Here is a 15145-nt window from a genome sequence, read left to right as displayed (position 1 = left end):
TGCAAAATGAGCCAACAGGACAGGCAGTTCCTGCTACAAAGCCCAGTACCAGTTTGTCCTTCAGCACCAGGGACAGAGTCCAGAACAGCGGGGCGGTGACTGCAGGGACAGGTGCTGGGTCGGAGGGTGGGATGGATGGACAGACAGCTCGCACTGGCTCACCCCCGGCAGGGCCCAGGATTCCGAGAGGGGGTGCTTCACGACCAGCACTTCCAGCATTTTCTTTATGCTCTTCCTGCAGATGGCTCCATCCTGATTCCGCCTCCACCTGCAGAGGGGGCCGCTCACGGGGGTCCTGATGTCCGCACAACCCTCCCGGCCCCAGGGGAGGCCACGGGGGGCCCCACCCCTGTGCCCCTGCCCTCCCGGGGCCGACCCTGTCTCCTTGCCGAGCACCTCCTCCAGGGGAAGAACGGGGTGGGGACCATTAGGGGGTGTCTTTCCCACTTCAACGCTGCTGGGAGGACTAGAATGGGCCCAGCTTTCAGGAAAATAGTTTTCTATCAAAAGCCTCAAAGAAGCACACGCACTGGCCCCAGCTGTCCCACTGCTCACTCTGGAAATGCCGGGTGGGATTATATGTATTTTCGTTTTGTCTGCGGTCCTGGGCCTTGGCCATGGCTTTGCCCATCTCCCAGAGGCACGCCAGGGCCCGGGACCCAAGGGAAGCAAGGGCAGCCTCCAGGGTGTGGGGATGGGCCTGGGTTTTCCCAGGGTGCATGGACACTCCCACCCTGTGTCCCGGGTGTGCCCGAGGGTCAGCGGATGGAATGGACATGAGGAGGGGCCCGTGGGCAACTGGGTGGCCTTGTCAGGGGCGTACTCACCGGGTGATCACAGGCTGCAGCGTGTGGTTGGGTCCGAACCAACCAAGGCTTCCTCGCCCGCGCAGTCCTGTGCGGCCCATGGGGTTCCTGGGGTGGATGGGGGTCTGCTTAGATCGCCGCTTGCCTCTGGGAGGACCGGAACCGGGCAGTGGGCAGGGGCCATGCACAGGGGAGCGTGCCGGTTCCTCCTGGACCTTCCCTGGCCCTGGATTTTCAGAGCCCAGGCAGCTCACCTCAGCGGGAGGCAGGGAAAGAGCCGGCGTGTGGAGGAGCTGACGGGACCCCAGATCCACTGGCCCCCCACCCCTCCCACCTAGGACCATCCACCTGGGGACAAACACTGTCCCTGAGGGACTCCGAGGGGTGAGGCAGGAGCTCCAGGTCCCCTTGGAGCTGGCTGGAAAAGCAGTGTCCAGCCGCCCGGTGGACGCAGCCGTGTTAGAGTGCACATTCCGCCCCCAGAGCGCGACTGGCCCATCTCGCCACACGGCACACGTCTGCATCCGAAGGCCTCGCCCGCGCCAGGGCAAGGCCGGCGGGTCCTGTGACGTGCCAGCCTGCTCTCTTCCCGTGCCACGGCCCCACATGGCCTCCTGTCACCGCAGCGGGGGCCCGTTTCCCACCGCTTCCCGACACAGTCGCCCCCTCCTGTTCCAAGACCTTTCTGAAAGGCCTGCCCCACCCCCCCACCTCTCTCAAGCCAGGTCCCGTCTGCTCCGCGGGGCTCACGGTAACCCAGCAACTGCTGTCCCTCCCCTAATTCTGACGGCACTTTCCTCGTTCTCAGGCCCCTAGAGCTGCCACCTCCCCAGCGACCTTGTGCACTGGAGGGGCCTTCACCTCCAGAGCCCCAGGCTGACACACGAAGCTGATCCCCACAGACTGCTGGGCATGATGTCACCGGTCCCTCGACAGCTGGACCCGGACGTGCTCAACATACGATGGGACACAGCGCCCGTCCCCGCAGAGGACAGATGCTGGGAAACACTGGCATCTCCTGACGCGACCCCACTGCCCCTCAACTGCTTCCCTGTGGTCACAAGCCCTCAGGGGAAGTCCGCTCTTTCTCAGAATTCCATGGAGACGGCGGGACGGTCATCCCCATTTTACGGGGAAGAATGGAAGCCCCCAAGGTTACTCAGGGATGAAGGCAAAGCACCCAAGGCCAGGGGGAGGAGCAGAGAGGAGGTGCTAAGGAAACGTTTTATGTCAGTGTGTCTCTTCTTCTGTATTTTGTTCATTTTTATCAGAAAAATGGCTAGTTTGCCAAGACAGGACAGCTGAGCCCAGAAGCAAGCCCCCAAAGGCCCCCCACCAGGGTCGGGGTGATGCGGGATGACAGGCGGCTGCACTCACAGAGGGAGCGCTTCCTGAACCGCGTAGAGCCCGTGGAAGCTCCGCCGGTCTATGGGTCCGTCCACGGCGTTGTAGCTGATCCCAGCCAAGGCTTCCAGGGCGCTGGGAGCAAGCGGAGAAGTCACGTCCCCAAGAAGAGAGAGTGATGCCCTGGACCGGGCCATCAGTGAGCCCGCGGCCGCAGGTGCCTCTAGCCACGTGCCTCCTGGCATGTCCCAGCCCTTGGGGAGACCAGGGCACCCTGTCCAGGCAGGAAGCAGACCCTTGCCCCGAGCCGGTTTTGGCGGTCCCCCTGGAGTGCCCAGCCGGTCCCTCGCCCACCCTCCCGCCCGGGTCCGAGGATGTGCACACTCACTTTCCCACGGGGTCTACCAAGCCCTTGTCCTTCCTGTCGTCCGTGTAAAAGGGCGGGTCGTAGATGAGAAACTCCGTCTGCATAAACACGGGGGTTCTGCCCTCAGACTATTACCCCAGACCACGGCTAGGGCCCGGGACCCCAGGATGACCGGCGGTGGCTCTTCTTCCTCCAAGTGCCCACAGCCAAGGACCCTGAGATCGTCCCCGAGTGCACATGGTGCTCTGAGATCAGGGGACCCAGCTGAGGGGGCGGCAATGGCACTGCTGGTCTAGGGGAGCCCCCAGGATGGGGCGGGGACTCCAGGAGTGAGGAGGACTCCCGCTGGCAGAGAATGGGGAGAAGGAATGGAAGCCACAGCCTGGAACGTTTCGGAAAGGCCAGAGAGAAAGCCTGTGGGGCAGCGAGGGCATGCAAGGCTGTCACCCCTTCCTCTCCCTTTGACGCTTTCACTCAGCTGCCACTCACAAAAGGGGCAGCAACTGCTCCCCGGAGATGCCGGGGTCCAGGAGAAGCGAGGTGGCTGGAGGTAGTGGGACAGTCTGCTCCCCGTGCGGGTCCGATCCCAGCTCTACCGCCTCCATCCAGCACATCCCCGGGGGGGGGCTGCCTTGGGCGAGTCTACCTGGTGCCCAGCTGTGTCGCAGGGCACGGGGCAGAACCGCCCCCCAGAACCCCAGGTGCCTCCGGCCAAGGCTGGCACTTACGTCCCAGGGCACCTTCTCGTTGGGCACGGGGAAACGGGTGACGTGGGAGTTGGGGTACAGGAGGTGCCGGGCGTTCACATGGTGGGTGTCGCCCACAGCATCTGCCTTCTGCCTGCTGTCCAGCTCGTGGTCCTGCCCCTCCGAGGCCTTCTGGGGTGCTGGGAACAGCCACAGGGAGCCATGGGCAAAGCGGCCCGGCTCAGGCACCTGGCCCATGGGACAGGGGCGTCCTCTATGGCCCTTTCCCCCAACTGGGCCTTCACCTCCCTGAGCCCAGAGTGAACACTCCCAGCCCTGAAGGGGACCCCAGCTCAGGGCCCCAGCACATGGTCTGGGAGGACCGGGATCTGGGGTCAGGCAGTGTGCCCCCAGCCAGCACCTGCCTCCTTGTGTGGCTTCCCCAGAGCCCGTCCAGTTAAGGAGGGCCAGCAACTCCCAGCGGCCGGCGGGGGAGGGGGTGGGGGGGTGGGGGGTGGTTAGTCACGCCCATTTCTTGGCTGGCCGCAAACGTAGAAACACAGACTTTGCTTTCTGCCTCCAGCACCTTCTGGAGCCCCCTTCCTTTGTGTCCCGATGCACAGGGGGAGGACAGGGACGTGGGCCAGGCCTCCCCTCAAAGTCCCCCAGCTGGTCACGTCGGGGGCTCGGCTGTGCTGGGCCTCTGCTTCCCTGGGCCAAGCTACGCTCCCGCTGGGCCCTGGGGCTTGGGAACAGCTCAGTCAGCTTACCTCCAGGCCCAGCGAGAGCCCTGCCTACTGCCTCTCCTCCCCACGGACCCCCAGACTCAAAAGAACACAGGCCAGTAGAGCCCGGCTGCTGGCGTGGCCCCCCACTCACCCAGGGTGGGGACGCCCTCCTCTGAGCCAAAGCCACTGTCCCTCAGCGCCGTCATGATCCAGTGCAATGCTCTGGACGTCTGGGCCACCTGGAAGGCATATCCCAAACAAGATGTGGTCAGCACCTGCCCCCATACAGCACCCCCACCCCTCCACTGAAGCCACAAGGGCACTGCTGGGAGGCCCATCCTGCTGCAGTTACCCCACCGGCATCCAAGCCCACCCTGCTTCCCTCGGTCACCAGCAGTGCCCACCGGGGAGACACAATGGCCACTGGAACTGGACACATCAGAGGCCAATGAACCATGCTGAAGCCCCAGGAATACAGCTCTGAGCCACAGGAAGGTGGGGCACGATGACCCATGGAAGCTTCCCATGGCTTCTGCTCCTCCCAGAGAAAAGAAACTTCTGGAAGCCAAACATACTCAACTACAGGTGACGGTAGGAGCCATGTGATGAATAGGGACCAGGAGAACACAGCTCAGCAGCAGCTGCACCCATTTTAGAAGGTGTCAAGCAAGGCACGGACCCACGGGGGAGAAGGCAGTCTGGGCAGACCCCACATGCAGCGGTCCCCGGGGCTGGATGACAGTGGCACCCTGCCAGCACAGGGGCCAAGCAGCTTGCCCCCGCCTGACACAGCAAAGCTGAGAAGAGGCAAGACTCCAGTGACAGCATGGGGGGCTCAGGTGCTGTCTGCTGGGAGGCTGTTGTGGGCAACGGGGGCTTTCACAAGAAAGCACAGATCCTCTGTGCCCCCAGCAAGAGGGGCACAGAAAGGCAGGGACCCAACCTGAATCCAGCCCACCCCTTCTTATCCTGGATGCTGGAGGCCTCCCTGACTGCCAGCCCCTACATTCGCCTTCATTGCTGTGCGTATTAAACCACACTGTGACAATGGACATTTATGTCTGTGCCACCCAGACTGGAAACCTCTGAGGGAAAGACAATGCCTGTTCACCTTGACATTCCTCAGGCCAGCCCTGGAATTGGCACAGAGGAGAAGCACAGGAAACATGAATTGATGGATGGATGGATGGATGGATGGGGGGGGGGATGGATGGATGATGAATGGAAGGAAGGATGGATGTATGGATGGATGGATGAAAGGGTGGATGGATGGGGGATGGTTGGATGATGGATGGATGGGGATAGAAGGATGGATGGATGGAGGGAGGGAGGGATGGATGGATGAATGAATAGATGGATGGATGGGTGAATGAACGTTCAGGCACTTGAGCTCAGCTGGCCTGCGAGGCTACTCAGGGCTGCCTGTCTCAGGCCCAAGGCTTGGAGCCCAGTGAGTGTGGCTCAACTGGTAGGGGGACCATCAGTATTCATTGATGGGGGATGAGTGGCAAAGAGGCTGTTCACCTGTTGCCAGCTGCCTGTTGACAATATCCTCTGAGCGGCCTCTTGTAAGGAACAATCGCCCCGCGTGCAGAAGCATCAAGACCTTGACCCCACATCCCAACCATCTGGGGCTGCTCTGAGTCATCCACATGCTGCTTTCAGGTGTTGCCTCTCAGCTCAGTGCTCCACACAGACATGCAGATGCATCTTGCACCCCCTGGGACCCTCCCTCCCTCCTAGCATCCCCAGGCAGCCTGGGAAAGCCGCCGACGGTGTCTGGAATTCCCACAGCATCTGGATGTGGAGTCCTGCAGAGCGGTCATCTCAGAGGGGACATCTCTGAGAGGGGACAAGAGCGGTTCCCTCAGACCAGCCCCTGGTGTAGACACCTTCCAGTGCAGTGGGGTGGCACTCTGTGGGGAAGCGTTTGGCAGAATTTTCTGGAGGACAAAGAAGGCGCTTCTGGTTGCAACGGTTGCCCCAACATTCCCCAACAACTCCTCGGGGTCGTTTCCCCAGTGTACTCCTTCTCAAAGACTGGTGCCCAGGCCTGTGCGATGCACGACCCAGAAAAGGAAGCCCTGGCCCAGAACCTACCTGTGCCTCCAGGGAGGCCAGCCTCTGCTCCATGGAGCCTGACCGCTTCAGACTTTCCCTTTCCAGCAGGTCCACCACGGTGTTGACCCTGAAAGAGCACACAGCTGAGCCCAGCCAGGCCGGGCTCAGGGGCCCGGATGTGGACGAAATACAGCGCTAGGCTGCAGGGGGAGGTCCCTGCCAGCCCCAGCCCCTGGCCTCTCCTGCTGTAAGTTCAGGCCTCTTCCCCTCAGTCTGAAAGTATTTATAACATACGTCTCTGTGCAGAATGAACACTGCCTCCTGCCCCAAAGGGGAGGATCTTGTAGCGAGTGGATGCCTCCGCTCACACAGCCCTTGTGACACCTGCAGGAGCCTCCCTGGGGGAGAGACGCAGGTGTGCGAGGCGCTCCTCGCCTTGGTTGGCCCGCAGGCTGCTGGGAGGTTCAGAGCTGCTCTAGCAGCACCGGGCGGGGGAGGGGGCCGTGCCGCTGTTCGGGGAACGTCTGTCTGCTTTCGTCTGATTTTGCTACAACGTGGCCGTTTCTCCAGCTTTGGCCTGCCACGTTTACACGGTCCAGACTCCCTGTCTGGCTGTGCCTAGGGCACCCAGTACTGCCTGCAGGGGACGCTTTTCTGTAAGAAATTCAGCCCCCACGTCAGTGATCAGTGAGTGATCTGAGCTCGGCTGGTGACCCACTTTGAATGGTTCTCCAGGGAAAGGGGAGGAAACTATCTCACTGAGGGCCCAGGCGTCTACCCTTCCCTCTCTACGTGTTCCCCAACCTCACAAAAGCCCCGAACCGCTTGCTCCCATGCCCCCAGCCAGCCGTGAGTACGCGGACCCCTATGACTCCGTCACCACGACAAGCTTGTCAGAGACCCCACCTCATCAACAAACCCCCTCCCCGCTCTGTGGGTGGAGAGGGGTCGGCCCAGCTCAGCCCCAGGGCTGCGGGGCCTCGGCACGCCATGCGGCCTCCCTGGGCCTTGGATACCTCCCCCCGACCCAGGGAGGGAAGGCGGCCAGTGCAAGGCAGCATCGTCCCCTGTGTCCCCAGCCAGGACGTGCTCCTGCCTTACACATGTGCTCCCTCCCGTGTGTCCCAGAAACCGTGCCGGGCGACGGCTGCCATCACTGGCTCCATTCGCAGAGGAGCCCAGAGACTCACAGGTGCACGGCTCTAAGGAGAGGTGCGCTCAGCCGGGCTGTAGGGCACCCACCCTACATGCTCAAGGCCCCAGGGAGCCCCTCTCCATGCACGGCCCAGGGGACTGCACCAGGGGCAGGAGCTGGCATAGCGACAGGGCACATGTCCCCTTCCTCCTCCTGGCCCACGGCCAGGCACCCCCAGACCGCAGGACCAACTCCTCCCCCCATCAGGGCCGAGGAGTGAGGTGGACAGAGGGCAGCAGCAGCGATCTCACACCAGGAAGAAGGGGGGGAGGGAGATACTGGGGGCAGGGGGACAATGCCTCGTGAGCCTGAGCTCCAGGCCCGGCCACCACGGCCCCAAGAAGCTGCAGCAAGGCTGTGTACCCACAAGCTCACTGAGCTCACCCCCCAGGCCAAGTGGGCCTCCCCTGGCCTGCACCCCTCCTTCAGCTCAGGTGACCTTCACCCTCCTCCCCACCGTGGGGCCCAGTCTTCCAAGGACCCAGAGAGAAGGCCGGGGGTCAGCCGGAGGACACAGGTGTCCCGCCCCAGGGGCCTGGCCCAGGTGGGCTGCAGCCCCAGTGCGACCTGGAGCAGTAGCGGTTTCCCGCCGGCCTCGTACCTATTGCCGATGTCTTGAATCTGCCGCTCGGGCCTCTGCTTGTGCTGGCACTGCTGGTTCTGCAGGTAGTTGTCCTTCAGGTAGGTCTCCCAGGACAAGAGGGCAGATTCCTCGTTCTTCTCCAGCTTGCTCTCTGGGGGGGGCAGACAGACGGACCGATCGCTGTGTGGGGGGGAGGAAGGGCAGGGGGAGCCCACCCCACACCCACCCGAGGGGCTGGGGGAAGTCGGAGGCCCGCGGAGCTTCCAGCAGGGTCCCGACTGCACCCGAGAGCGCGGTCCGGGGACGGCGGGGGGCGTGCTCACTGAGCTGCTTGTGCCTCTTGGCAGGAATCTTGAGGACCACCCTCTTGATGACCAGGTGCAGGTGGCTGAGGAGGATGAAAGGGGGCGGCGCGGGGGGCCGGCTGTGGTACTCCTCTATGAGGTCGTGCCGCTGGAACTTCCAGATCTGGTCCGTGTGCTCCTGCACCTGCTGGAACGTGTAGCTGGCAGGAGGCAAGGAGCGCGGGTCACAGGAGGGCCTGCGGGACCCCCGGAATCGCCCGCAGCACCGCCCTGGGCGGGGGCCGGGGGCGGGCATCCCATGAAAAGCAAACACACAGCACCCAGGAGGGCAGTGCCCAGTGCAGATGGAGACCAGCCTCAGGGCTCTGAGCTTCCCAGGAGCCGTGGTCAGAAGGACGAAGACCTGGATTTCAGACGCTACAAACCTTGTTCGCGGACAAAACAAGGCAGAGGACTGTTGCGGAGAGGACAGTGTCCTGGCATTTGACTAAGTCTAAACCACTTCATCTGTTGAATCTAACACAGAGAAGGGACAGGATCTTCAAGGGCGGACGTGGTTCATCTCCACACACTTGTCGTCTAGCCGACAGGCCTTGGCGGACTGCCCAATGCCAGGGGAGCCCCCGACTGGGCGGGAGACAAAGATACCCACCCAGACCAGGAACGCAAGGGATCCCGTGGCTGACCCCCCTCGGCTCCTGTTTGGGCTTTGTACACAGAGGACGAATACAGGTCATCCCATATCGGAAGGGCCGCGTTCTTAGTAAGTGCTGGCCCGCGCTCCTCCGCATCGAGAGGTGACCTCGGCCAGGCCGCCTGGCTCCCACGCCCAGCTCCCCTGTTTGCAAAATGAAAGGTCTGCACAGGGGTCGTCTGGGGGTTTCAGTCGGTGACACGTCTGCCTTCGGCTCAGGTCATGATCTCAGGGTCCTGGGACCGAGTCCTGCATCGGGCTCCCTGCTCAGCAGGGAGTCTGCTTCTCCCTCTCCCTGCTGTTCCCTCTGCTTGTGCTCTCTCTCCCTCAAATAAATAAATAAAATCGAAAGAAAGAAAAGAAAGAAAGAAAGAAAGAGAGAGAGAGAAAGAAAGAAAGAAAGTAAGTAAGAAAGAAAGAAAGAAAGAAAGAAAGAAAGAAAGAAAGAAAGAAAAGGTCTGCACAGAAAGCTTTTGTCCTCTGGATTTTACTCGTTTCCACACCCTGTGATGTCGTATTTTCTCCACCAGGACAGAAGCCGAGCAAGGCTCGGGTGTTTCCTGAGAGCCCCGGGTGGGAATCTGAGCTACGCCCCGTACGCGGCTGTGCCCCGGGCCCGCAGGAGGCTCGCTTCCCTGTGAGCCCCCAGCCCGCGGGCGGCCTCTGCCCAGCAGGGACCAGGAGACAGGTGGTGCACTGGGCTGAGCGACGTGCCCCGGAGCACTCCATCCACACGGCGGCCTGAACTCACTTGAACATGGCGATGAGAAGGTTTAGCAGCAGGATGTTGGTGAAGAGCAGGTAAAGGCAGAGCAGGGTGACCGTCAGCCACTCGGGGAAGGCAGGCTCGTGCCGCACGGCGTCGCTCTCAGGGCACTTGGGCTTGTAGGGGTCTGTGCCATTGGGACTGCACTGCTCCAGGCTGAAATTCACACCTGGGCGGGGGCGGGGGGGCAGGGAACAAAGAAACCACAGAGTCACGAGAGTCCTCGGGCCTGGACGCCCCCACAGCTGGCGGACCTCAGCTGTCAGCTCAGGCCCAGAGAGAGGCGTCCGTCTACACCCAAGTGTCCTCCGTGGGCCGGAAGCCCCTGAAGCCAGACCTACGCTCCAGCCTAACTCAGGCCCCTGCCCAGCACCCAGCCGACCCCTCCAGGGCACATCCTGGACCCTGGGCAGGAGCCAGCCCCAGGACGGGTGACGCAGGCCCCAGCCACGAGAGCCCGGGGCCCTGAGAGAGAATTCAAACTGAGAAAATAAACAACTATCATAATGAGAAGGGAGGCAGGGGGAGGGAACCAGGTGGCACCTGCCACGTGCTGACCTACTCAACACAGGGGTGCAAACCGAAGTGTAGTCCCACATTTGTAGCAAAGTGAAGGGTACAGAAGATAATAAAACATAAATATATGTCCAGCTGGTACATCAAAAAACTCCCAAGGAGGCGTGCCTAGTGGCAGTTAATGGCAGTTAACCCTGGAAATGGGATTACAGACAATGTTATTCTTTATGCTTATTTTGGATTTCACATTTTTTCAACAATGAGCATGCACTATTTGTTAAAAACTGGAAGTCTGACCGTCCACTGCCCTGTACTCATTTTGCCAATCCCCTCCCCCCCCCACAAGCATGCACTGGTAAGGAGAGGAAAGAGCCCAAATCCGTAACATAACCTTCCACCTTAGCAAACCGAAAGAAAGGAAAGCAAACTGAACCCAACGCAAGCAGAAGGAAGGAAATAGGAAAGATCAGAACGCACATAAATTAAAGAGAGAATACAAAACAATAAAGAAAATCAATAAAACCAAAATTTGGTTCTTGGAAAAGATTAAGAAGATTACAATCCTCTTCCTAGACTGATCAAGGGGAAAGTTTCAAATTGCTCAAGTTATAATCGAAAGAGAAAACATTACCAACCTGACAAAAATAAAAAGAACTGTAAGGCTATACTGCAGAACTGTGTGCCAGCAAAGTAGACGGCGTAGAGAAATGGGCGAACCCCGAGAAAGAGACCAAGTGCCAGAAGTGACTGACGAAGAAATGGCAAGTACAAACAGACCTATAACAGGCAAAAAGATTGAAGTAATAATTTAAGATTTCAAACAAAGAGTAGTTCAGGCCCAGATGGCTTCACTTGTGAATTTTTTTTTTTTTAAAGATTTTATTTATTTATTTGACAGAGGTAGAGACAGCCAGCGAGAGAGGGAACACAAGCAGGGGGAGTGGGAGAGGAAGAAGCAGGCTCCCAGCGGAGGAGCCTGATGCGGGGCTCGATCCCATAACGCCGGGATCACACCCTGAGCCGAAGGCAGGCGCTTAACCGCTGCGCCACCCAGGCGCCCTCACTTGTGAATTCTACTGAATGTTTGAAGAATTAAAACCAATCCTTCACAAACTTTCCCAAAATATGAAGGAGGGAATACTGCTAACTCGTTCTATGAGGCCAGTATCGCCCTGATACCAAAACCAGACAAAGACAAAACTACGACCAATGCCCTTTATGAACATAGAGGCAAAAACTCTCCCCAAAATGCCAGCAAACTGAATCCAGCAACACATGACAAGAATTACACACCGTGGCCGAGTGAGATAGGGCCCAGGAATGCAGAGCTGGCCTTACATCTGGAAATCAGTTAATATAACGCACCATAGTAGTAGCATGAAGAGCAAAAATCATGTAAACATTTCAACAGGTGCAGGAAAAGTGTCTGACACAATTTTATATGCTTTTACAATAAAAGCACTCAAAAAACCGGGGATAGAAGTGTGCTTCTTCACTCTAATGAAGGACATTTACAAAAATCCCCACAAGTGAATATCGTACTTCATAGTGAAAGAATGAAGGCTTTGCCCTCTAAGATCAGGAACAACATAAAGATGTTTGTTCTGGACTCTTCCATTAAATGTTCTACCAGGAGTTCTAGCTAGGATAATGAAGCAAGAAAAAGAAATAAAGGTATCGGGTGGGAAATGAACAAGTAAAATCATCTCTGTTTGCGGAGGACGTGATCTCGTATATAGTAAATCCCGAGGAATCCACTAAAAAGCTATGAGAGCTGTAAAGAAGTTCAGCGTGGTTTCAGGGTACGAGATCAACATGCAGATATAGCGTATTTCTATACACTAGCAATAGAAGATCCAAAAATGAAATTAATTATATAATCCTATCTACAGTAACATGAAAAAGAATAAAAATCTTAAGAATAAACTTAAAAGGAGCGTGACTTACACACTGAAAAATATTAAACATTGTTGAAAGAAATTAAAGATCTAGATAAGCAGAGAGCCAACCCATGCTCACAGTCAAAATCTTAGATGCCTTCTTGGAGATGCTGATCCAAAAATTCATGTGGCTCCAAGGGACCCAGAGGCCAAAGCTACCTTGAAAAAGAAGAACAAAGCTGAAGAACTCACATGTCCTGATTGTGAAACTTACTACAAAGTTACAGTCACCAAGACCGTCTGGAGCTGGCACAAGAGCAGAAATACAGATCAACAGAATAGAGTTGAGAGTCTATAGATAAACTCTTTCATTAATGGTCAGTTGATTTTCGACAAGGAGGCCAAGACAATTCAATGGGGAGATATCGTCTTTTCAACACATGGTGTTGAACAACTGGAAATTTGCAGGCAAAAGAATGGCCCTTACCTCACACTGTATAAAAAATTAGTTTAAGTAGCTCAAAGGCCAAAAGTAAGAATGAAAGCTATTACTTCTGGAATAACAGCACAGACATAAGTCTTCATGACTTTGGGTCAGGCATCGGTTCTGAGAGTCAACACCAAAACACAAATGATAAAAGCGATTGATAAGGTGGACTTCATCAAAATTAGAAACCTTTGTGCTTCGAAGGACACGATCAAGAAAGTGACAAGATGACCCGCAGAATATATCAGTAAATCATATATATGAGAAGGGACTGGTGTCTATATGTAAAGAATTCTCATAACTCAATAAGAAAGAAAATAATCCACTTGAGAAATGGGCCAATGAGAAGAGTAGACATTTCTTCAGAGAAGACATCCGAACGGCTCTGCAGGCACGTGAAGAGATGTTCCACATCATTCGCCATTAGGGAAATGCAAATCAGAGCCACAATGAAATGCACTTCACACCCACTGGGATGGCTAGAAGCAGAAAGAAAGACGATGGCAATCCAGAGAGAATGTGGAAATTGGAGTCCTCGTGTAAGTTGCTGGTGGGGGCATAAAATACAGGGCAGCTGCCATAGAAAATAGTTTGGATGGTTCTCAAAAAGTTAAACACAGACTTAGCATATAACCCAACAGGTATACATTCCAGTCCCAGATATATATCCAAGAGAGATGAAAACATACACCCACACAAAAACTTACAAAAAAACTTATAAGTAACTGTTCATAGCAATGTTATTCATAACAGCCAAAAAGTAGAAACAATGCATGTTCACCAACTTATAAATGCATAAAAAAATGAGGTCTATCCATATGATGGAGTATTATTTAGCAATAAAAGGGAATTAAATACTGATGCAGGCTACAATACAGGTGAGTCTTGAAAATGTTACACTAAGAAAAAACAAGACACAAAGATTATATATTATATTATCCAATTTATATGAAATGTCCAGCAAAGACAAATTGTACAGATGGAAAATACATTAGAGGTTGCCAAAGGCTGGGGGGATGGGGAGTGACTGCTAATGGGTGTCTTCGGTGGGTGATGCAAATGTTCTAAAATTAGATCCTGTAAGTACACTAAAAACCACTAAAGCCCACATTTTATACACGTGAGCTTCACAGTATGTGAATTATATCTCAATGAGGCTGTTGAAAAGAAAAAACTTAGTATACAGAAAGGATTCTCCCCGTCTAGAGGAGGAGGGATAGCCTGGCACGCAGTATGGGGGAGGAGTGTCAGCTGGCGCCCCAGAGCCCCCGGCCACACCCTTGGCCCGCCTGGGATCTCAGCACAGCTTCGAGGTAGAGCTCAGTCTCCCCCCACCCCACTGATGCCAACCCCCCTCAACCAAGCATCGCGTGCACCTGTCTCTCTGCCACGTGGTCACTTGGGGAGCTGCCACCCCCGTCCCCCTGCCTCCATCCTTCTGTGAGCTTTGCAGGCGCCCCTGCTGGAGGTGTCAGCGCCCCGTGTCCTACCGTCAATGTAAGCCGGCATCTGCCCGAAGATGGTGAGGTACGACTGGTAGACGACCCCCCGGAAGATCCAGTCCACCCGGCTCTCGTTGTGGATGAGGATGGCCTGCTTGGCCACCCCGAAAGACACCACCCACACCGCCAACAGGAAGAGGAAAAAGAAGACGTCCTTCATCTGCAGAGACAGGGTGGCCCCAGCTGCAGCCGCGCACCCACACGCGCCCCCTCCCCCCACCCCCGGGTTGTACGCTCTGCAGTAATGTGCAGAGCCGCCGATGCCCAGGGCAGGGACGCAGGGGCCCACAGTCCTGGGCCTGCCCCCATGTCCTAACAGAGCTCTGGGCACCACATGATGCATAGGAGGGGCTGGATGCGACTGTGACCCACGGAGGGGAGTGGCAGGAGCTGTGACAGGGATAAAGAATGAGCTGTGGAGATCAGGAAAGGCTGCCTGGAAGAGGTGACATACAGAAAAGGACCTGAGACAAGCATGCTGGGGTTGGGAGCCCGAGGGCAAAGCAGGGACGTGGGAACCTGGCGGTGTGCTCCAGCCCTGGGCACCTCACTTGCAGCCGGTGCAGGACCCGCTCATCCCCTTACCATCCGCTTCACGATGATTATCTTGGGCCCCAGCGTCTTACTGATGGTAAAAATGTGCATCAGCCGGAGGCAGAACATGATGAAGTCCAGAGAGAGGATGACGCGCCCGGAGTACAGCAGCCCGGGGATGAGCCTGCCCGAGGTGGAATCAAGGCCCCTCAGCTCACTGCTCCCAGAGCCAGCCCCCAGCTGCCCGCCCACCTGCCCAAGGTCCCTCAGCTCGCTGCTCCCGGAGCCGGCCCCCAGCTGCCCGCCCACCTGCCCAAGGCCCCTCAGCTCGCTGCTCCCGGAGCCGGCCCCCAGCTGCCCGCCCACCTGCCCAAGCCCACATGTGGCTCTGGAGGCCTCTGGACCCCAAAGTACTAAAAATGGGGTATGAGCTCATGGGCCAGAGCTCCAAGGAGGTGTGTTCTCCAGAAACATCCGGAAGCCCAGCCTTGGGCAGGGTGGGGAGGCCATGCAGACCTCTTGGGAAACAGCGTGGCTGGTCCTTCTTGCTTCGTGGAGAAAGGGACGATGGCGGGGATGCACGTGGCCCCGGTGGGCAGTGGAGTGGCCCGGGGGGGCACTGGGCTGCAGATACGGAGCCACCTGGGGGGCACCTCCTCCATTGCTCCTCCAACAGTCCCAGGGTGGGTTC

General features: G+C 57.2%; 1 protein-coding gene and 1 non-coding gene across 15 annotated transcripts in view; both read right to left on the bottom strand.

Moving 5' to 3' along the window:
• TRPM2 (transient receptor potential cation channel subfamily M member 2) overlaps positions 1-15145 on the bottom strand; it is a 54901-nt gene that overhangs the window by 4747 nt on the left and 35009 nt on the right. For 10 of the 14 annotated variants that reach the window (XM_045776366.2, XM_045776361.2, XM_045776365.2 and 7 more), the window contains 12 exons: positions 14506-14638; positions 13909-14080; positions 9521-9704; positions 8094-8275; positions 7789-7921; positions 6032-6119; positions 4083-4170; positions 3246-3403; positions 2539-2615; positions 2184-2333; positions 828-914; positions 163-268 (listed from right to left, as the gene is read on the bottom strand). In XM_045776366.2, the coding sequence (XP_045632322.1) occupies positions 163-268; positions 828-914; positions 2184-2333; positions 2539-2615; positions 3246-3403; positions 4083-4170; positions 6032-6119; positions 7789-7921; positions 8094-8275; positions 9521-9704; positions 13909-14080; positions 14506-14638 (1558 nt within the window). The remainder of the gene's footprint in view (positions 1-162; positions 269-827; positions 915-2183; positions 2334-2538; positions 2616-3245; positions 3404-4082; positions 4171-6031; positions 6120-7788; positions 7922-8093; positions 8276-9520; positions 9705-13908; positions 14081-14505; positions 14639-15145) is intronic. The other 4 variants (XR_006776007.2, XM_045776371.2, XM_045776368.2 and 1 more) reach the window with 3 other exon arrangements.
• LOC123778790 (Z6 small nucleolar RNA) lies at positions 113-209 on the bottom strand. Its single transcript, XR_006776011.1, has one exon. It is a non-coding gene; the product is annotated as a Z6 small nucleolar RNA (small nucleolar RNA).

Source organism: Ursus americanus, chromosome 4, assembly GCF_024610735.1.
Source record: "Ursus americanus isolate L20-20 chromosome 4, mUrsAme1.1.p, whole genome shotgun sequence".
Taxonomy (NCBI): Eukaryota; Metazoa; Chordata; class Mammalia; order Carnivora; family Ursidae; genus Ursus; species Ursus americanus.
The sequence above is the reverse complement of the archived record's forward strand: the minus strand, read 5'-3'. Positions and strand labels throughout refer to the sequence as shown.